General features: G+C 43.0%; 3 protein-coding genes across 4 annotated transcripts; all 3 read right to left on the bottom strand.

Moving 5' to 3' along the window:
- Positions 1–11,181: 11,181 nt before the first annotated feature.
- LOC307041947 (uncharacterized protein) lies at positions 11,182–14,043 on the bottom strand. Its single transcript, XM_079685562.1, has 8 exons — positions 13,812–14,043; positions 13,553–13,670; positions 13,385–13,476; positions 13,156–13,273; positions 12,706–12,822; positions 12,397–12,588; positions 11,528–12,151; positions 11,182–11,359 (listed from the first exon to the last, which is right to left on the bottom strand). The coding sequence occupies exons 2-5, from the start codon at positions 13,632–13,634 to the stop codon at positions 12,713–12,715; spliced, it is 402 nt and encodes a 133-aa protein (XP_079541688.1). The 5' UTR covers positions 13,635–13,670; positions 13,812–14,043; the 3' UTR covers positions 11,182–11,359; positions 11,528–12,151; positions 12,397–12,588; positions 12,706–12,712.
- A 240-nt stretch (positions 14,044–14,283) lies between these two features.
- Positions 14,284–15,041, bottom strand: LOC307038801 (uncharacterized protein; the record flags this gene model as incomplete). Its single annotated transcript, XM_079680477.1, has 3 exons — positions 14,284–14,440; positions 14,526–14,704; positions 14,793–15,041. 3 exons carry the CDS (start codon positions 15,039–15,041, stop codon positions 14,299–14,301), a joined length of 570 nt encoding a protein of 189 aa, XP_079536603.1. The 3' UTR covers positions 14,284–14,298.
- Positions 15,042–15,382: 341 nt separating this feature from the next.
- Positions 15,383–17,386, bottom strand: LOC307039953 (uncharacterized protein). 2 transcript variants are annotated; one of them, XM_079682418.1, is made up of 6 exons: positions 17,233–17,386; positions 16,982–17,116; positions 16,525–16,651; positions 16,185–16,265; positions 15,747–15,954; positions 15,383–15,554 (listed from the first exon to the last, which is right to left on the bottom strand). In XM_079682418.1, the coding sequence occupies exons 2-6, from the start codon at positions 17,081–17,083 to the stop codon at positions 15,527–15,529; spliced, it is 546 nt and encodes a 181-aa protein (XP_079538544.1). In that variant the 5' UTR covers positions 17,084–17,116; positions 17,233–17,386; the 3' UTR covers positions 15,383–15,526. The 2 variants fall into 2 exon arrangements, with proteins under 2 accessions (XP_079538544.1, XP_079538545.1); XM_079682419.1 differs by lacking the exon at positions 16,185–16,265 and having other exon boundaries at positions 17,233–17,384.
- Positions 17,387–21,987: the final 4,601 nt, after the last annotated feature.

Below are 21,987 nucleotides of genomic sequence, written 5' to 3'. Positions count from 1 at the left end.
CATGGTTTCTTATTTACAAGACTACAGCTCCATGACTTTACTCCAATGGGACGACAGACACTGACAGATTAGACAAGGCAGAGCAAATAACCCCAATCTTGTCAATTAATGCTCGTGCCTCACCTGGTTTTGTTAGCATGTGCTCTATGGGCACAGCCCTGCTTTGCAGAATCTGATATTTTCTTCTGACTAATCCTATGACTCTTTCGACATGAATACGCACATTAGCTATTTTTCTTGTCTCTTCCACCTCGTATGCTGACAGCTGACTTTTCCCCCTGGTGAATGCAGGCATCTTTAGTGAAGCACAGTAAAATCCCACACAATCGCCAATATCGAACCCACGGTCTGCTAGGACAATATCTCCAGGTAACAGGTTTTTTAGGAGCCCACTCTGTATTGTGATCTGTTTATCACTAACTCTTCCTGCCCAGGCACAAGATATGGAAGTGACATAGCCTTGGGGAGCAACACCAATCAGACATTTAACAGTATGGTGATGCTTGTAGTTGGACCATGTTTGTGCTCTAGCTAGTAAATTAGAGGGCCTCTCAATAAAAACTTCAAAACAGCCAACAATCACAGCAACTCTACATCCAAATGCCTGTCTGAATCCCATTGGCATTGTAGCTTGAAGTACATGTCGCTCTGGCCACTCAATTATAAATTCTGTACTCTCATGAAGTATGTCAATTAACTTATGCCAAATTCTAGAAGCAGTGGAGAGAGAGATGTTGAACCTGAAAGCCAAATCTTTCAGAGGGAGATTTAGTCTCAGCCTCAGCAAAACTAAAATGAACTGTTCAAATTTGGAGAGCACAGACATAGGGCCACAGGTGATGTAGGGCTCGCACAGTTGAAAAACCTGAAGTAAAACTAAGAAGTTGGGGAGCCCGGTGTAAAACTTTGTCTTCTCTTCGTTGTTCTCAAAGGACTCCTGGTTGAACTTTGTGTCCAGTGCCTTTGTCCGAAGATCTCCCAGCTCTGTTGTGTTCTGTCTCAGAACATCCTCCATCCTCTCGATGTCCTCCATCGTTAAATCAGTCTGGCATCCTGCATCTGCATACAATATAGCAGTAGCAAGCATAATTAGTTATTTAAAATAGTCAAATATGAATGTGAATTGTTGTGATGTTATCTTTTTGATAACCTTTTTACACACATGCAAGTTCTCTGTTCCAATTATTGCAGATTCTCAAGTTAGTACTCTATTTTCTAAACCTAAACCTAATTCAAAGTTTGCATTGATTTTCTGACAATCACATTTGTAATATTTAATAATAATGCTGGTGTTTAATTTACCTTGTTGGTCATTTAATATCCCACTGGTGTCCTCTGGTTGTGGGCTGTCAGACTTGCGTTGGTTGCGTCGGTTCTGGGCTCTCGGTTGTCTGCAGGAGATCCAACAAAGCCTCTGCACATTCTGATTGTCTTTGTTGGTCTTCCTTGAGCTCCATCCTCTGCTCTCGTCCAAGAGATGCCTCTGATCTGGGCTTACTTGTTGTGTGGTAACCGAGGCTAACAGTGGGAGCCCAGTCTACCGACTCAACGTCACCCAAAGCGCTAGGGCACCCTAAAAAGTCCCATCAAAGTCCATATTAGACTACAGGTAACTTAAACATGATCAGTATTACTAAGTAAATAAGCATTTAACCACAACCCAATAATACATAAACAAAGCCACAAAAACCAAGTTAGCTAATACCTCTGATGAAGTGGTCGCTGCAGACACGTGCATTAGACGACTCTGCTCCTCCCGACCGCAGATGTAGGTTTGAAAGCCATTTTTTCCGGCGTTCTTCGGTTAGCTTCTTAAATTGCTCAGCTTTATGGACGACAACCTTCGGCACTCGGTAAAACCTCTTGTTTTTCTCTCGGCCGGATCGATTGGAACAACCGTAAACTACACAACACACCGGTATTTTCACAATGGTAACAGCAGCTAGATCCTCTGTAGAAAATTACTTCCTGACCTCCAATGGAATTTCGCGCCAAAGGAACGCAGCGGTGTGACGTCAAGTGAAACCAAGCTATAGAAGGCCCTGGTCGTTGAAATGAATGAGAGCGAACACTCTGATTGACAGTTTGATCAACCAATCATATATTGATTTGTAGCCAATGGGCGTATTCTTTCGGAGTTTCCCACGGTGCAGGGTATGCTAGAAGGCCCGTTAGTTCTGACAGGTGCGAGACACAGGATATAGATGGGACGTAACAATACATTTTCTGTTTTAACGTTGACATGGCAACAGGTTAAGAAGATGTTGTTGCGGAATTATTGTCGGTTCCTTTTTCAAGACGACAATTCACTGAAAAGACGGACATTGTAAAAAAAGGGCGCCCAACGCCTGAAAATCTGGAGCTGAATCAAGTTGCTAAATGCTATGTTCGCCATTTCCAGGCTAGCAACTGGGAAAGATACCCGTGGCTTACGGGCTCAGTTAGTCACAAAAGGCTCTACTGCTGGGAGTGCTTGCTTTTTGGGACCAAAAAGGGGGCATCGAATTGGAAAGGCTACGATAATCTGAGCTGTTTAACCAAGGCTGCACAAAAACACCAAAACACAGTAGGGCATTTTAAGGCAACGGTCACCATGAAGACTTTTGGAGATACAAGGATTGATCTACAGCTGGACGAACAGAGACGTAGAGAAACGATCATTCATAACAAAAAGGTGAACAAAAATCGGGAGATTTTGAAACGTCTGATCCACTGTGTGATTTTCCTTGGGAAACAGGAGTTACCTTTCAGGGGCCATTATGAGAGCAGAGAATCAGCCAATCGAGGTAATTACTTGGAGCTGCTTACATTCATAGCAGAATATGATCCAGACTTGCACTACCATTTGTCCACTTCTAGGTGTTCATTGGAACCTTGAGTCAAATACAGAACGACTTGATAAGTGCTGTGGCCGAAGTGATGGGTGAGACCATCAAAGAGGAAATAAGTAAAGCACCCTTCATAGCTTTAATGCTGGATGAAACAACAGATGTCAGCAATGCTGCACAGTTATCGTTTGTTCTTCGGTTTGTAACAGACAGTGGCGTAAAAGAGAGGTTCGTCAAACTTGAGGATGTGACAGGGAAGAAACGGGCAGAGGATGTAGCAGCCATGACCCTTGCTTTCTTGGAGGAACATGGATGCATGGACAAACTTGTAGCCCAGTGCTATGATGGTGCTGCCGTTATGGCATCGGGGCTGAACGGAGTCCAAGCCAAGGTCAAGGAAAAGATCCCACAGGCACTTTTCATACACTGTTATGCACATGCCCTTAATTTGGTTTTATCTCAAGGTGTAGTTAAATTAAAGAATGCAGAATTTTCTTCTCACACCTTTCTGGCCTGGCTGCGTTCTTTTCTAGATCGCCAAAACGAACGCAGCTGCTTGATGAAATATGCCAGAAGCAACTGCCACGAGTGGCACCAACCAGGTGGAATTTTGCATCAAGATTGTTGTGCACTGTCTTTGAAAAGAAGGATGCTCTTAAGGATCTGTTTGACTACATAGTTGAACACCACGAGGAATTTGATGATGCTGCCATTCTCAGTGCTGATGGCTACCTATCAAACCTGGGCAACTTTGAATTTGTTTTTTTCCTTTCAGCTTTTAACGAGATATTTGCGCATGCAGATGTTCTCTTCGACATCTTACAGAACAAGTCATTCGACATGCAGTTTTGTCTGACAAGGGTGGAAGAGTTTTGCATTTGCATTGAAGGGCAGAGGGATTGTTTTGATCAAATATATGATGAGACTGTGCAGGACACCGGCCTGCCAACTGGACAGAGAGCCCACGGAGATTCTCGCTCACACTACAAGAAGCTGCACAATGGCATTCTTGAGAACATTTTAAATCAGGTGCAAAATCGGTTTAAAGATCACGAAAAATTGTCATTCCTTTCTCTTCTGGACCCTCAACAACCAGCTTTAACAGCAACTTCCCTGAAACTGCATTCGCAAGCCTCACAGAGAGCTGCGGGCCGCACTTTGACTTGCCTCGGCTGAAAACTGTGTGTGATGTATTGTATGACAGATTTTCAGGGAAAGAACCCATCTGACGTCTTTTTCTTTTTCCAACGAAAATAACTTTGTGACAGCATGCATCAGCTATATGCACTGATATGTCTGGTTGTAACGATCCCCGTCACCACTGCATCTGTGGAAAGGACATTTTCCGCCCTCAAACGGATAAAAACATATGCACGGAACAGAACAGGACAATCCCGACTCTCTGCATTAGCTTCCATGGCTATTGAAAGGCAACTTCTTTTGGATCTGAAAAGCAGTGATCAGCTTTATGACAGGGTGATCGAAAAATTCATCCAAAAGGACAGGAGGATGGATTTTGTCTTTAAGTGATGATGACCATTGGTGAGTGAGACTACTTTTTATTCGCTGGTTATGCATCTCGTTGAGCTGGTTGCATTTTGTTTCCACACACTTTTTGATGAATGGTTCGTTAATGTCTGTCTTGAGTGTAGTACGCGTTGTTGTGCATTTAAATCTGACAAGAGCGGCTGCGACGGCTGCTGCTGCGGCGTGCGTGGTGGGGGGCGAGGGGGCGTTTGTGTCTACAGAAGGTCCAGTTGTGATAGACACGCTTCGCCACTGCCTAAACCTCCAGGGATGTACACAGTTTAATACTGGCAACTTCTTATTATGGGAAATATGAAAACGTCTTTTAAAACTATAATTCCCAGCAGAGACGTGCCATAGAACATGTTGCGAAACACACAATAGTGTGTAGTTACTACACAGTTACTACATTTGTAGTTCTGGGGACGGGGTGGGGGAGGGGGTGGACCCGTTCAAATCCAGTTTTGGACAGTCTGCCGTGGTTCCATCCCATTTCAAAGTGCTGTTCGACGCTCGGCGTAACCCTCGGCGCGCACTCAAACATCCAATCAGAGCTTGAGGACTATCACGGGGTTTGTCCATGGATGGGTTTGTCAAGCGAAGCGGAGAGAATACTTACTTCTGGGTGTAAAATTCTCTAAAGCAAAGGAGCTGCTCCGACCCTCGGTCCTGACGGACTCCAACTTGTGTTTATTAATCAAAAAAATAAATACACACAAGGATACTTATGTGTTGTTGAGTAAATAACAGTGTGTGGTTTAGAAAAGAATATACAAAATATGTAAATATAATACCTTGCATATCTTGTTATTGCTCATTTGTAAATTCAACATGTATATTTTCTTCTTTATTTCTTGTCTTTTTATTTGTATTGTATAATGCCATGTGTTTTAATGCTGCTGCAACGCAAAGATTTCCCAAATTGGGATCAATAAAGTTCTATCTTATCTTAAACCAACAACCAGTGTTCCGGATGAGGATCATCTCTTTACAAAAATATTCAAGTGCTAACCCATATTGTTACTTCTAAATGAATTTATTTCCAAACGCATTATAATGCAGTGTGATGTAAACCACAAAAAGTACCACAGACGTATGCTTAATTTATATTTATTCATCAACCAACCACATCAATAACATTGTTTTTAAAACAATAAAATGGTCCTCTCTGGCAATGGTTTACTTATGTGTTTCACCACAATACAAGTAAAAGGCCACCATAAGGGTGTATGCCTTGACTCTAGAGCGTTGGGGTTAGTCTAACATGAAAAGCATGGACAACAGAACATAAAATCAAGTTATGCAAATGGTTATAACATACAGTATTAAGAAATCATACAACACAACCATTTTTTTATGGTTTAACTATGTATATTAAACATGTACATTATATGTGTAAATCAAATATAACAATTTATAACAATGTATTATTTGGTTTTGAGAACAACAATGAGGTGATTCACCAAATAAACTTTTTGTTGTTTATCTCAATGTCCCTAATTATACATCCTAAAAGACTGCATTGTACATGTTGATTGAAGTACTTCAATCAATCAGGTTAATAGCTGGAGACCAAAAAGGAAATATAACTGACAAAGCAATTAAAGCAAGTAACGCAAAATAAACAAAAATGAACAATTAGAGGAAAGCTGTTATTGGCCTGCGGTGTAACAGGTGCAGTCATATAAAGTTAATGACAGGTAAATCCTATAAGAGATCGAAAATAATAATGCATAGGCATCTCGTTCTGGGAAAAAAGGGAAAGACCTCCTGCTCTTGGACAATGATATGCTCACCAAGTTGTATGGTAACCAGCAAGATATACTTGGAGATTTAGGAATTTACATTCTAGTGTTTCAAAAAGGATCAAAAGTGAATGGTTCATTGCTCAGGATGCATTCCAGGGACGCTGAGCATTTTCTTCAATACAATTTAAGTTGTGTACTGTTACGGTATCTGAGAGGACCCAAACGCAGGACACGGCAGAGTGTTCAAAAAGGATTTATTAGTGAACAAAAGGTGCGGGAAGGATAATCCGGCAGGAGTGGCGAGGAAGTGGAGGCTGGTGACGACAACACGGCGGTCAGAGAATGATCCTGGAGCACAGGAAGAAAACACGTTAGCGTCAGAACATCCAGAAATAAGGTAGCTGATAATGCTGAGTAGCCTGGAGGTTTACCACTGTGGTTTAACAACGATCTGGCGCCGACAGGTTGTGGAGCCTCTGCTGATATGCCGTTGTAGATGGCTGATGAGAATCAGGTGTGAGGGTGAACAGCTGATTGCAGCAGGTGAGCCGGGAGCCAGAGTGACAGCCACCACGCCCACACAACAGGCAAAGAGAAAACATCCCCAAGGAGGCGGCTGGAAATGGACAGCCACCACAGTACCCCCCCCTTAAGGGACGCCTCCAGGCGGCCTACCTGGTCTACCAGGTCTACCAGGGTTATCCCGGTGGAAGTCCCGTACCAGGGACGCGTCGTCGATGTTTCGCCGGGGAACCCAAGACCTCTCCTCCAGGCCATAGCCCTCCCAATCCACGAGATATTGGAATCCCCTTCCACGGCGACGAACGTCCAACAATCGCCTGACGGTGTAGGTTGGGTGACCATCGATGATGCGGGGGGGTGGGGGAAGAGTCACTGGAGGAGACAAGGGGCTGCTGGCAACAGGTTTTAGCAGAGAAACATGAAAAGTAGGGTGAACCTTCATGTGTGGGGGAAGCTTGAGCTTGACTGCAGATGGGTTAACAACAGAGTCGATGAAGAAGGGGCCGACATAACTTGGCGTGAGTTTTTTAGACTCTGTCTTGAGTGGGAGGTCTTTGGAGGAAAGCCAAACACTCTGACCTGGTAAGTAGTTGGGGGCCGGGGTCCTGTGACGGTCTGCGATGAGGCGGTTGCGGGCAGCGGAACGGAGCAGGGCGGCTCGGGTGTCCTTCCACACCTTACGACAGCGTCGAAGGTGGGTCTGAATGGAAGGAACAGCAACTTCCTCTTCCTGTGCTGGAAACAGGGGTGGTTGAAAACCCATGGCACAATGAAAAGGTGAAATACCTGTGGCTGCATTTGACAGGGAGTTGTGGGCATATTCGATCCATGGCAGATGTGGGCACCATGAAGAGGGGTTCCTGAAAGCCACACAGCGGAGAGCCGCTCCCAGGTCCTGGTTGGCCCGTTCCGTTTGCCCGTTTGTTTGAGGATGATAACCCGACGACAGGCTCACCGATGCTCCCAGAACCCGACAGAAGACTTTCCAAACGTGGGAAATGAACTGGGGACCCCGGTCAGAAACGATGTCGGTGGGGATTCCATGTAGTCGAACAACGTGGTTGACCAGAAGATCTGCAGTCTCTCGGGCTGTGGGAAGCTTGGGGAGAGCAACAAAGTGTACCATCTTGGAAAATCTGTCCACAATAGTTAGGATGATGGTATTACCTTGTGAGAGTGGAAGTCCAGTAACAAAATCCAAGGCCACATGCGACCAAGGGCGACTAGGTACTGGCAGCGGGCGAAGCAGACCAGAGGGAGGTTGGTGGGAGGACTTGGCGCGGGCACATACTGTACAGGCAGCAACAAAGACCCTGGTGTCTTGAGCCATGGAAGGCCACCAGAACCGCTGTCTGAGGATAAACAGTGTGCGATGGACACCAGGATGACACGAGAGACGGGAGGCGTGTGCCCACTGCAGGACCTTGGAGCGGACAGAGATAGGCACAAAGAGATTATTAGCTGGGCAGTTACCTGGGTTAGGCTGCGCCCGCTGAGCCTCCTTAACAAGTGACTCAATCTCCCAAGTAACAGCCGCTACCACGCAGGAGGCAGGCAGGATGGTGTCTGGACCGGCAGCTGGTTCTTCGGAAGCAAACTGGCGAGAGAGAGCGTCCGGCTTGAGGTTCCGTGACCCTGGGCGGTAGGTAAGGGTGAATGAGAAGCGACCGAAATACAGAGCCCATCGAGCCTGACGGGAGTTAAGGCGCTTGGCAGTTTGGATGTAAGCCAAGTTTTTGTGGTCTGTCCATACAATAAAAGGGAGCTCAGCTCCCTCCAGCCAGTGTCTCCACTCCTCTCGGGCAAGTTTGACAGCCAGCAGCTCTCTGTTACCCACGTCATAGTTTTTCTCAGCTGGAGTGAGGTGGCGGGAGAAAAATGCACAAGGGTGTAATTTTTGGTCTCTTTCCGAGCGCTGGGAAAGAACTGCGCCTACCCCGGTGTTGGAGGCATCAACCTCCACAACAAACTGGCGAGAGGAATCAGGGTGGATGAGCACAGGGGCAGTGGTGAAGAGTCTCTTTAGCTCCGAGAAGGCTGCATCGCACTCTGGCGTCCAGGAAAAGCCAGTTGTAGGGGAAGTGAGTCTGGTTAAAGGGCCCGCCACTCTGCTGTAGTCTCTGATGAAGCGCCGATAGAAATTGGCGAAACCAAGAAACTGTTGAAGCTGTTTCACTGAGGTTGGTTTTGGCCACCCTGCCACTGCTTGGATCTTCTCAGGGTCGGCCCTAATCTTTCCTCCCTCAACGATGTAGCCCAGGAATGAGACTGTGTTGACATGGAATGCGCATTTCTCCGCCTTCACAAAGAGTCTGTTCTCCAGGAGTCTCTGCAGCACCTGCCTGACATGGATAATGTGTTCCTCCTGGTTACGAGAGAATATAAGGATGTCATCCAAGTAGACGAAAACTGATCGGTTGAGGAGGTCACGGAGCACATCGTTAACCATCGACTGGAAAACTGCTGGGGCATTCATCAGTCCAAAAGGCATTACCAGATACTCGAAGTGACCGAGTGGTGTGTTAAAGGCCGTCTTCCACTCGTCCCCTTCTCGGATTCTTACGAGGTGGTAGGCATTGCGGAGATCCAGTTTGGAAAAAATTGTGGCTTCCTGGAGGGGTTCAAAGGCAGAGTTGATGAGGGGTAATGGATATCTGTTTTTTACAGTGATGGTATTAAGACCCCTGTAATCAATGCAGGGCCGCAGTGAGCGGTCCTTCTTGGACACGGAGAAAAAACCAGCTCCGACCGGGGAGGAGGATGGGCGGATGACACCGGCAGCCAGGGAGTCATGGATGTAACTCTCCATGGATTTCCTCTCAGGGCGAGACAGGTTGAACAGACGGGAGGAAGGCAGAGGGGCCCCGGGAAGAAGGTCAATGGGACAGTCGTAGGGTCGATGAGGGGGAAGAGAAAGAGCTCGCTGTCTACTGAACACTTCTCCCAGGTCATGATATTCAGTGGGGACAGATGACATGTCAGGCGGCTCGATCTTGGGTGGTGGAGTGGCGGTCTCTGCAGGCGGTAGGGCAGACTGCAGGCATGAGGATAGACAAAAACAACTCCAACTAAGGATTTTGCCAGTTACCCAATTAATCTGGGGGTTGTGTGTTCTTAACCAGGGATGGCCCAACACTATGGGGGCATGAGGTGAGGAAATTAGGTGAAACTGAATAACCTCACGATGGTTTCCAGACAGAATGAGGTTTACTGGCAAGGTGCGGTGAGTGACTTGGGCCAGGAATTTACCATTAAGAGCATTAGTATTAAGAGGTGAATCTAACACTTCGGAGGGAATTCCTGCCTGAACTGCAATATTAATGTCCAAAAAATTCTCGTCCGCCCCCGAGTCCACTAAAGTGAGCAGAGGTAGGAACTGTTGGTTGCAGCAAAGCACGGCTTCTAGCTGCGTTCTGGGTCGGGGGTTGAGAGAGGAGGAAGGGCTCGCCAGAATCCCCACACCTACTGACGAGCCTGACCTTTTGGAGATTGGGGCAGTGGCAGTCCCAATTTGGGGATCAGGTGAGGAGTAGCTGGGACTGGGGTGACGGCTAGAGAAAGTAGGCGCCTGGAAGCGTCCCTCCCTCGTACTGGGTGATCAAAAACTTTTTTCATTTCGGAAATGAAAGTATCAAATGAAAAGCAAATGTGTGGCTGGCTCTCCCTAACAGCTGTAGCCCAATCTAAAGCACTCCCCTTCAACAGACTCATTACGTATGCTACCCTAGCCCCATCTGTATGATAAGTACTGGGCTGCTGCTCAAAAACTAACGTACACTGGAACAAAAAGGCTCTACAAATCCCCAAATTTCCAGCGTATCGCTCCGGTGTGGGAATGACGGCCTCTCGTAGCTGATAGAGAGGTGCGGCAGGAGCGGGAGGAGGGGCTGCGGGCTGCGGAGGAGAATACTGTGTGGTGAGCAGTTCTACTTGCGGGCCGATCCTTTGCACGTTAGCGGAGAGGTTCCGGAGAGTCTCCACTACCTCACGGAGAACCACAGCGTGATGCCCCACGAGAGCGCCTTGACTGGCCAGGGCTTGGCTGAGTTCGTCCGCAGTCTTGGACTGGTGGCCTGTGTCCGCTGGGTCCATGCTGGCCAGATCGTTCTGTTACGGTATCTGAGAGGACCCAAACGCAGGACACGGCAGAGTGTTCAAAAAGGGTTTATTAGTGAACAAAAGGTGCGGGAAGGATAATCCGGCAGGAGTGGCGAGGAAGTGGAGGCTGGTGACGACAACACGGCGGTCAGAGAATGATCCTGGAGCACAGGAAGAAAACACGTTAGCGTCAGAACATCCAGAAATAAGGTAGCTGATAATGCTGAGTAGCCTGGAGGTTTACCACTGTGGTTTAACAACGATCTGGCGCCGACAGGTTGTGGAGCCTCTGCTGATATGCCGTTGTAGATGGCTGATGAGAATCAGGTGTGAGGGTGAACAGCTGATTGCAGCAAGTGAGCCGGGAGCCAGAGTGACAGCCACCACGCCCACACAACAGGCAAAGGGAAAACATCCCCAAGGACGCGGCTGGAAATGGACAGCCACCACATGTACAAGTGAAATGTTTGGCCTGATGCTGCGGCATGGGGAAAAGTCATATGGTCAACATATTCAAGGGTGATCTTCCATTGAGGAGTATGAATACAATCTCTAAATATAAAGTCAGTAAAGTATTTACATTTCTGATAGCACATCAAGTCTTGGCGGATATTCGTGCTTGAGAGCAGCAGCAATCTGGGGAAATACAGAGAAACAAAAAAGAGGGGCAGATCAGAAACCAAATTTGAGGTTTTTGAATACACAATGTATGTTTAGCATTAATGAATACAAAAGTAACAGCAACATGTCTAGGTTGAGGCTAAATCAACAAAGATACTGTACATTAATTCATAAGTAAATTACCTAAATTATGTTTCCTTCTTCATCTTCACTGGTGTCTGGACTGCTTGGGCCACTTTGACTTTCCTCTTCATGTTGAAGGAAACAAGTATCAGGACCTAAAGCAGTCTTGTACTGCCGCAGTACCACCTGCAACCTCTCCAACGCCTCAGCATGCTTCCTTCTTAGGGTGCACCCAAGTCCTCCATTCCCCTTGTCTACATCTGAAAATACACAAAATATTGTTATATGGACATACTATAAAGTAAGATTACTTCACGAGGCCAGAGCACTTCAATGGAGTATATTCTCTCCCATGTACATATAAAGATGATTGTCACTGTCAAGGGACTTCATTATGTAAAATGGCCAGGTCGAATGGGCAAAGGCCATTATACTCCATCCAATTTCTGTGACCAAGAATGATTTGGGCTGACTTTTTTTCCTTTAAAACTCATACTTTACAAGGTAGGTTAAGTTTTGCTTTCAACTTACCCTCCTCAGCCACCTTATTTTTTAGAGCAACTGCCATGTTCTGCAACCATGTGCAATGCTGCGCCATCTCCCACAATAGGATGCCTTTCTCCTCTTGCAGTCACCGTGTAAGCATGACTTGATCAAGTATCTTTTTCTTGGCTGTAAAGTTAGCTAAAATCCAATCACAGTTATGTATATACATGAATCACATTTTCATTATAGCATAACAATATGTTTAAAACTCCAAACATGTACTTTCAAAATAATCAAATGTATACACAATAAGAAAACTTAAGATATACCCTTAAACTAAATGAACGTTCTAACACTCTACATGATATGTGCATAACTCAGCAAGGTATACCTTCATATAACAGAACTTCAAATGAATTATTATGAAATATCTGAAAACTGACCCATGCCATGAACTTCCCACGACCACAGCGCGGACATGATGCTCCCTCCAGAGAGGGAATGCTCCACCGCAGCAACATCTATGCCTCTGGCAGAGTCGTGTACCAGCTGGTTGTACTTCAGTACCTCCTGATTAAGGCGCTTTTTGTTGTCTGCAAGCTTCCTTCGAAGTCGATGGCGGAGCTTGCTGCTGTCTGAAAAAGACATGAAGTAGTAGGATAGGGATATGTGACAAACTATATTTGCAAGTGCAAAAAATATATATAATTCAGTAGGTTGAATCTGCAACCTAAAACATCATATTGTTATACCATTCTGTCAGTAAAGGGATGGCTTCCGCTGCCTCACACTTAGGTAAAGCCCCTCAATGCTTTGCTGCAGTGCTGTTTGAAGGAAGTCTTCAGAAGTACCCGATGTTTCTGATGTTCCTGTAGAAATAATATTGGCAGTAAAATGTACTGTTACACAACACGTAACGGTTTTGAGAAACAAAGTTGTGCAACATATTTAACACCTTTTAACACAAATTGATGGTACAACTATGGAAACTGGAACATATCAGAGATAAACATGGACACATAGTTGGCTTGCTATTGCTTGAAGATTATGTCCCTGTCTACTGAAATCCAGTGAGGGTCCCATTACGTGGCATGAAAAATCAGCCTTATTGCCTTAAAATTGGCTACTCTTTCGGATCAAATCTGTAAATTCAAACAGTCATGGACAATGATATGTAGCTGGTGTTATCTCGTCGTGCTTACCAGATGCCCATTCCTTCACGTCGGAAATCCACGTCGACACCATGTCATCTGAGACACAATGTAGCTCCGTCTTGAGTTCCTCAAGACTTACAGTCTCTTCCAGGAGCCTCTTACTAGTCTGATAAACAGTAGACGATGGACATTTATCAAGATTAAAACTTGCTATGATTAACAACAAGCCATGTGCAAATGACAAAGGACACAACAACACCTTTAATAGGAGGCTCACCTTCACATATCTTGTGGAAAGTGCCTGATGAAGGGAGTCACCTTTTTTCCTGTTCCATCCCATTGCATGCACTGTGAGCATGTCCAGTCGTGCTTTTGAAAGCAATAATGAGGTTATGATGTGTCATCTAAAAAAGTATGCAATAATAGGGCAAAACCTTCCACTCACCTGCTTTGGACATGTATTTTGTTGTCAGGGCACAACGGGACAGGTAGCTGTTGACCTGCTCCACCTCTTCCCCAGCGGTCATCCCTGCTCCCTCCTGGTTCTTCCCACTCCATATAATCTGATGGTAAAAGGTTGCTGGAATTGTTGTGCAAAGAGGCTACATACTACTATACTAAACAGTATAGCTTAGATATGTACTACTTCAGTATTATAAATATAAAAAATATAAATGTACGTTATACAAAAATATTTCACATACCTCGCATTTGTAGCATGGGCTCGAGCATGCATTACACTGAGGAATGGCTTCATGGTGGTCAGCTCCTGGAGAGCAGGAAGGACACTTACAGCTTTCTCCATGTACGGCCAGTACTTGCAAGCCACATCCATGGCGAAGAACTTGGCTTTGGCTGGCATGAGTTCCTTTTGAAGATACAGGGGGTAGGCGAATATCTCCCCCCTGTACATATTTAAGGCCTTCAAAAGAAACCCATGGCGGCATACAGCCACCTCCATCGCTTCTTCATCTAGCTTCAAAGCCCTCCTTGACGTCTCCCTCGCTGCTGTCCACTGGGAGTCCCCACATGTGCCTCTTCCCCGGGTCTAAGACACACATTACATCATGACAAATCAGTTAAAAGCAATGGAATCACGATCTACACCATTTGTTCTAATTATCTGATTTTGGAGTAGATGGTAAGGAGAAGTAGCTGAATTTGAAGAAAGTCAGGGTCGGATATACATGGCTATTTTTGTGATATACCTATAAGGTAAAATGACGAATAAAAACTCGCATTTTTCAGTGATCTCTGTATTTTGTCGACAAATGTTTCCACCGCGCTGTCTTCTGCTACAAAGAGCCCATTAAAAAAGGCGCTGCCATCAGAACTGAGGAAAAAAAGATTAGCAAATATATCCATGAAATATAAACAGTAATCAAAAAAGTTAAATAACAACATTGTAAAAACAGCACCTTCCACTTCGCCGAAAGCGATACAGCTTCCTGTTTCCATCGGCAGAAACAGCCAACATCTCCGGCGTGCAGGCAGGGCAGATGAAAGGAGCACCACAGCAGAGCAGGTCTTCCTCATACGAGGCATAGGAGAACTCCAGAAAGCTGCGCTGCAGTGCATCTCCGTTGACAGGTCCAGACTGGAAGATAATTACATATATTGCTGTGATTTTGTCTATTTACGGAAATGTTATAATGTATAATATGGTAAAGAATATTTACACTTACTCTTCCTCCACACTTTGTGCGATGCTCCAGCAGCTTTGCAAAGGCCTGTCTGGAGAATCCCGGAGAGATGACCTTGAGCTCTTCAAAGGAGCTCAGGAGGTCCAAGGTGTAAAGTGTGGAAATACTGACCGAAGCTGGCCAGTATCCACTCTTAAGGAGGACTTTCAAGTCGGGGGTCCACTGCTGCTGGCAAGTTTGACAGACATGCAGATGCAAGTCATAACGCCCTTGGAACAAGTAAATAAACATAATTAAGACACATTTTCCATCTGCAAATAGTCAAAGATGAACAGATATTACATGAAGGTTTTACTCCAAGTGGAAGCACAATGCCTCAGCCCACAACAGTAAACATATAACAACAATTCAATAGAAATCCAAATATATATATATTTGTTTTCCATTGATGGTAATTAAAATCACTGGTTTGCCTGGTACCACAGTGAAGTTTGTGCCTTTACAGGCGCAGTTGGGTGCCTTCACAGTTGGCAATATACAAGCTGTCAAAAAAAAAAGAAAAGCACTAATTACCATTATATGCTGGCCGAAGAGACATGTGAACATCAAAATGCAAGTTTGAGAGAGCATACCTTGGTCATGGGTGTCATATCCACCTTCCGCTCTAACAACACACGTTGTTGGACTAATTTTTTTTTTTTTTAAAAACACTCATTAAACTGTCCCTGTTGTGGAGTGGCTGGTTCTTGTGATGAAGTACATCAGTCTCCACAGAATCACTCCTCGGGGAGACACTCTCTACACCTTGGGAGGAAATACAAAATTATTCTAATATCCTAGAATTACTTTCATTTTCATGTGGGTTTTCTCTAGGTATCCAGTTTTATAACATCCCAAAAGTCATGCATATAAGCTGAAATAGCAGGGCACTGAGCATTAATACTTAAAAATTACAATTAGTTAAAGTAATTTAAATAAAGGTAAATGTTATCTCACCTAATGACAGCCGGCTCGTGGCAGAGGCCACACAGGGGATGACCAACAGCCTCTTTTTCTAGAAGGCATTGTAGGTGGTGTGGTCTCGCTTCTTTCCAGCGCTCTGAGGCTTTCTGCTGCCGAAAAGACCAGGATGAGGCAGAGCTTTTTTGAGGCTCAGGAGGAGGACATGAGGAAAGAATGTCAGAGAGGCTCTCCATATTCTTTTCTGTGAACAGAATGGGAAACTTTAACTGTAAATGACTATATTTAAGATGAACACTAAAAATCAAGGATAATTTCTTTGCTCAGTATGGAACTGGCCGATATCTTTACTGAATTACATTCCTCGTTCGAGTCCTGAACTGTCAGTTGTGTATAAGGTTATTTTCTCTCACTAACACAATTTATTTAAAAATTGATTTTAGTTTTAAACTTAAAGCCATTTTTGTGATTTACCAAATTCGTGTTGTGCTGAAGGTTCACTACGCAGAACCTCCACACTGGAAGACTGGAAGCCCTCAGTCGGGGGGGATGTGACTGTAAAACATCACACAGAGGGTTAACAACAGATAACTGATGATTTGTATTATCTACCTATTGTTTAAAAGCTTGTGAAATTAAATAAAGCATAGTTCTTATGACACCACAGTGGGAATGTCTCCGACTGTAGTGTCACTATGCGTTTATATATTGGAATTATTGTAGACCCTCAACAAGCAATTAGTGTGTTTTAATTCGATTTTCCAACCATTTACTTAGTAAATTCATAAAAATTTAAAATAATTGGGATTTCAACCTGTAGCTGAGCCTTGGCGTCGCCCTCCACGCCTCCCTCTCGGCTTGCCACGTCCTACACAGCCCCTTTTAGGGGACTGTAAAGTGTCTCCTACAGAGCGTGCCCGTTTCCTCTCCTCAGCTGCTTTCTGTGACCAAGTAACAACTCATGTAAGGTTGATGTTGCTGATAAACTGATACCATATGACAGTGGACAAATAAAAGTAAACTCATTCACTTGAAGAACATTTTTGCTTCACGTTTTTCCTACCATATACAACAAATGAAGTAAAACAAGTTGAACAAGCTTTATTTAGTAAGCCTCTGCCCCCCATGTTGTAATGATGAACCGTTTTGCAAAGGCCCTATACATTGATCCAAAATCCAGTTACTCTTGGCCTGTTCAGCATTTTTTGGATAACAGATAGTGCCAAATTCAAGTGGGAAATGAATGAGGTCATATCAGTTAAAACACCAACCTTAGCTTCAGCTAGCATGTGTTCATGCTTCAGCTCAAGAGCCATGCGTTTCCCTTCTTTGGATGTGGGATTATTGGGGTCTGGGTTGTGTTTTGTTGCCATTGCAACACAGCCAGCCAGCCAGCCAGCCAGCCAGCCAGCCAGCCAGCCAGCCAGCCAGCCAGCCAGCCAGGCAGCCAGCCAGCCAGGCAGCCAGCCAGCCAGCCAGCCAGCCAGACAGACAGACAGACAGACAGACAGACAGACAGACACAACAGATATGCAACAGCTGCTGTATGAGACAAACAGAGATAGAGAGACAGATTGTAAGATTGAGATGGATAGATGAAGAAATAGATAATGAATGATAGAAAAAGATAGAGACAATAGCTATAAGAAAGGTAGGTAGATAGACAGAGAGATAGGTTGAGTTTGGCTCTTAAAAGTGCCGTCGGTTTTATGATGGTGTAGATCAGTGTATGGGTTTGTGCTGTGGGTATGGGAGCTGCAGGAGAGAACAGAAAAAGTGAATTATGTAGTGAAACTAGCTTTTTTAAATGCACATTGTGGCGGTTTAACTACTTTAGACAGACTGAGTTCATTTACGTGTTTCCTGTTTCATACGCGTAACAAGCACATGGACGTGGGCTATGCCCCTCCCCCCCAAACATATATTAAAATGTCGGCCAGCGTTAGTACTGTCATGTGTAAAACAAAAGCGATTAAGATAACGTATAACTCACACTTTAACACCAACGTATGTAGCCGCAATTAAGACAAATATTTTTCACACACCACTTATGAGCTGATATAAATGTAGCTAATCTAGTTTAAGCTTATGTTGAACGTGAGCTAGCTAGCTAGCCGCCCGCAAGAATAATTTCACATTAATGTTGCTTTGCTGATTATGGCGAAAGCATTTCTCAGACTTAGAACAGTTCAGTATGTATGATGAACCATGCGAGTAAAGGCTTAAAAAAAAGCCCCAATTATTAAATCTAAGCAAAACATGTATCAGACTTTAGTGACCCAACTTACTTTGTCAGAGGATGGATCGTAATGCCGGTGGCAGCCAATAGGTGGTGCTCTGAATGATGTAATTTCCTGTACCGATTATACAATAAAATATTAATACATTTTCTATATTTTGACACGATAACTCTTTAATAACCTAAGTAGCCTACGGACAAAAACAAAAAAGTATATATTGCCTTATAAAATGCAGAAAAGTTTAAACATCTAACATGATAATAATAATAAATAAAAAATAATGATATCTTAAACCAAAATAAATAAAATGGAAAATTGACCGACAACAACAATTTAACATAAATAAAACAAGGATTAAAACAAGGATAAGTTTGACTCAATGTTGTGTAAAGTAACCGTTATGGTTAAAAAAAGTTTTTTTTTAATTTTAATTCTTTGAAAATAATACAGCTTCCAGCTTCCCGAGACACGAAGAGGAGACACGGACAATTCTTCCACTTGAAATGCGTTTAAACTGTGTCAGAGAGATGTTTAATCGGTTCATTTTAATTGGTTAATAATTGGTGTTTAATACTGGCAACTTCTAATTGTTGGGGGGGTGGCGTTCGATCCAGTTTCGATTCCGTAACCTTGGCGCACTCCAACATCCAATCCCGACTTGAAGTTTAATCACGGGGACTATAGTCCTAAACGATAGCTGGGGATTATGGGTAGTGTAGTGTCTTCGGCCATCCTAAACTCGATGATGCTCGAAATGTCCCTTATAGGCCTACGTCTGTTTCCGATTATTTTTATTTTGAAATTCAGTTCCTGAAGGATGGCAAAAAAGCCAGAGATTATAGAATTAAACAAATAAATAAAAACAAGGATAATTGTGTGTTATTGTTGACTAAATAACAGTGTGTTATTTTGAAAAGAATAACAAATTAGAAGGAAAAATGAGCCCCATTTATTTTCCTCACAGACAGCAACAAAAGTCCGAAATGATACGATTTAAAATAAAAGCAATAATTGTGGCTTGATATTGAGTAAGAACATGTTTTTATGAACCACACAGCTTCCGGTCTTCCTATAACACGTAATGCCGTGAGACTACCAACAGAAATACATTGCTTTTAAAATCGTGCTGTGCAACACGAAAAAAAAGGGTAAAGACTACCAATAGAAATACATTGCTTTTAAAATCGTGCTGTGCAACACGAAAAAAAGGGGAAAATCGTGTTGGTGAACACGAATCAATAGATTAAAAATCGTGTTGGTGAACACGAAATGCCGTGAGACTGGGTTGGTTCATGACGACTTATATATTTAGGTTTATTTCTTACATGTACATTTCCGCGTTTCTAATAAAACAATATTTTTTCTCTATTGTTTTTCTATTTTTCTTTAAAGGTCCCATGTCATGGTCATTTCTACTGATCATAAGTCAATTGTTGAGGTCTACTAGAATAGATTTACATTGTTCAATGTTCCAAAATCACATTGGTTTTCTCATACAGCATCTCTGTATAGTATGTGTATTCACTCTCTGTCCTACACGCCTTGTTGGAGCTCCTTATTTTATGACCAGAGTATGCCCCTTATTGGCATTTAGAGAATTCCGGAAGTACGCCATATTAAGATTTTGGTGGCAGATAGACAGCAATGATTAAAACATTTGAGCAATGAAATATATATATGTAACAAGGTATTCAAAAAGATGTGAATTCTCCGAGGCAGATTTTCTTGTAGCTATACATATCAGAGAAGAAAGCACTTATTGCATTACATCAAAGTTTGTAGATTGGAAGAACTTGCAGTGAGTGACTACTCCGCTGCCAGCTCTCAGTCAGCAGTGGGAGTAAAGTACTAGTTATTTAAGGTTAATATCTCTATCAAGTGGGTTAAATAAATCACTGATTGTGATTCCAATTCTTATAAATGCAAAGAAAAACACAAAGGCTTATCTTTTATGCTAGCAAGTAGTTGGAGATAAAATATAGATTCAGTGGCAGTAAATGTCATGTATTTTTTCAAAAACATGTAATTGGCAGGTTACATATTTAGTTATATGGACAGTATTGAAATAAGAAAAAAAAGTAGAGTGATAGGATTCAGGGATAGTTTAGTGTTTGTTCTTTCATGCAGTAAAACCGTTTTTAACTTATAAAGTGACAATTCAAAATGTCACCCTGTCACATTCCTCCCAGCAGCACCTCTCATACGTAGAGCTCAGCCCTTAAACCTGCAACAGAGTGCAGTGTGCACGTGACAACACACGTACTCCACCAGATGGCAGCATGAGAACTTCTTCTCCTGATATGAATATCTGTATTGTATTTGATATTTTTAAGGCATGTGAAAAACTAAATTTCCAACTAGGGGGATACATAAAAAGAGGATCATCTTCTTCTTATTATTTCACATTCTAGCTTTACTTTCTTATTTTTCTATTGATACATTTTTTTCTATTTCTTTCAATATATGTTTCTATTTATTTTATTCTGAAATAGAGCAAATTTCAAAAAACCCAATTTTCCTCGTGAGGAATAAAATACTTTGATTCTGATTGATACTGATTGTGAATGAAAATATTTTGTATTAATAGTATTACGTTACAAAGTTCAGCTGACGTTTAAATAAGGCTGTCTGACATACAATCCAGGTCCACATTCACGACTGGAGCTTGGATGGATATCTTATGTGCTTCACTGTAAACCTGCAGCTGCTGCCCCTCTCCTGAAGTGTTTGAAGAGGGCAGGATACTCTGAACTCAGCCTGCAGGGCTGGAGGAAAGTAGCTCCACTTATCTTAGATTTCATCATGTAAAGCTTCTGGTGCTCAGGTCCATTACTGAGAATAACCCGTGCTCAAAGCAGGAGAAAGTGTTCTTCAGTAAGTTCACCTGCTGTGGATCACTGCTGTTGGTAATTAAGCATGAAACACTTAACGTCATGATGGTTTTAAGAATGTTCAGACTTTGTAAACTTTCAAACCGAGTGTAGCACAAAGCTTCAGTAAAGCGTTCTGCAGAACCTCTTTGGAACACAGGAAGTGCCTGTAAACTCAGCCCTGTTTATTATTTTCAACTCATAATGTCTTATTGCAGTAGGAACAAACTATATGATTAAGACCCGTAAAGAACACACTGCTTATGGTTAAATTAGTACGACACTTTATTTTCCCAGGAGGCTTAAGGAAATCGCAGTCACACTCATTGACTTGACTGCAAAAAAAGGGATAGAAATCTGGATATAATCCCTGACAGGGATCTAAGTGTAAACAATCATATTTTAATCTCATAAAGATGAGCTGTGTTGTTTGTCTTCTTTTTCTAACATTTTAAAACAAAGGGGTTTTCCATCAAACCCTCTCTGAGAAATTAATACATTCATTTATAACAAGCCAACTAAACTGCAGTAACTTTAGCTGATGGCCACCCAATGTCAAAATGTGCTGCATATGTTTTTACAGTAACTAACCAATATGTTCACAGTCAGGGGTACCGCCAGGGATTTTGGGCCCCGTGAAAAGATATCAAATTGGGCCCCCCCATCACCAGGCCCAGGCCACGCCAACCAAGCAAAATTGCTAACCACACCTCCAGAACCCAACCCACTCATTTATGCTTTAAATAACTCCACCTGTACAGGCTTGCATCTATCTTGTAGTCCAATACTAACCGCACAATATTTACTGACACTGAGCGGTGAACATATAACACTGTGCAGACGTGCAACATTCTGCTGCAGTAGAATTCACTATTTGATATAACACTAACATTCCTGACAATAAATATCAATAGTCATCTTTTATGGTGTACATGCCTAACAATAACATTTATGAATGGAACATTCTCAACATGAATGCATAAATCCAAATAAATATAACTTAAATATACATGACCTCTTAAATTAAAATAAAGTGAACATTACCACCAACAAAATCATTTATAAAATGCCATAACACAAAAAATAACATAAGCAGCAGATTTTAAAATGAAATGTACATACCAACTACAAAATATGCAGGTATTAAAGTGGAATACAACGGAAATG

This window comes from Notothenia rossii (assembly GCF_949606895.1).
Source record: "Notothenia rossii genome assembly, chromosome: 5".
NCBI classification, from domain to species: domain Eukaryota; kingdom Metazoa; phylum Chordata; class Actinopteri; order Perciformes; family Nototheniidae; genus Notothenia; species Notothenia rossii.
The sequence above is the reverse complement of the archived record's forward strand: the minus strand, read 5'-3'. Positions and strand labels throughout refer to the sequence as shown.

Excerpts from the sequence above, each read along its gene's own strand:
- LOC307041947 (XM_079685562.1), bottom strand. The coding sequence starts at position 13,634 with ATGACCGCTGGGGAAGAGGTGGAGCAGGTCAACAGCTACCTGTCCCGT. Across the intron at positions 13,477-13,552 it reads AAAATACATGTCCAAAGCAG|CACGACTGGACATGCTCACA; the intron begins GTGAGTGGAAGG and ends TGCTTTCAAAAG. Across the intron at positions 12,823-13,155 it reads CGTGAAGGAATGGGCATCTG|GAACATCAGAAACATCGGGT; the intron begins GTAAGCACGACG and ends TTATTTCTACAG.
- LOC307039953 (XM_079682418.1), bottom strand. The coding sequence starts at position 17,083 with ATGGCAACAAAACACAACCCAGACCCCAATAATCCCACATCCAAAGAA. Across the intron at positions 16,652-16,981 it reads ACATGCTAGCTGAAGCTAAG|AAAGCAGCTGAGGAGAGGAA; the intron begins GTTGGTGTTTTA and ends ACTTGGTCACAG. Across the intron at positions 16,266-16,524 it reads ACGCCAAGGCTCAGCTACAG|TCACATCCCCCCCGACTGAG; the intron begins GTTGAAATCCCA and ends GATGTTTTACAG.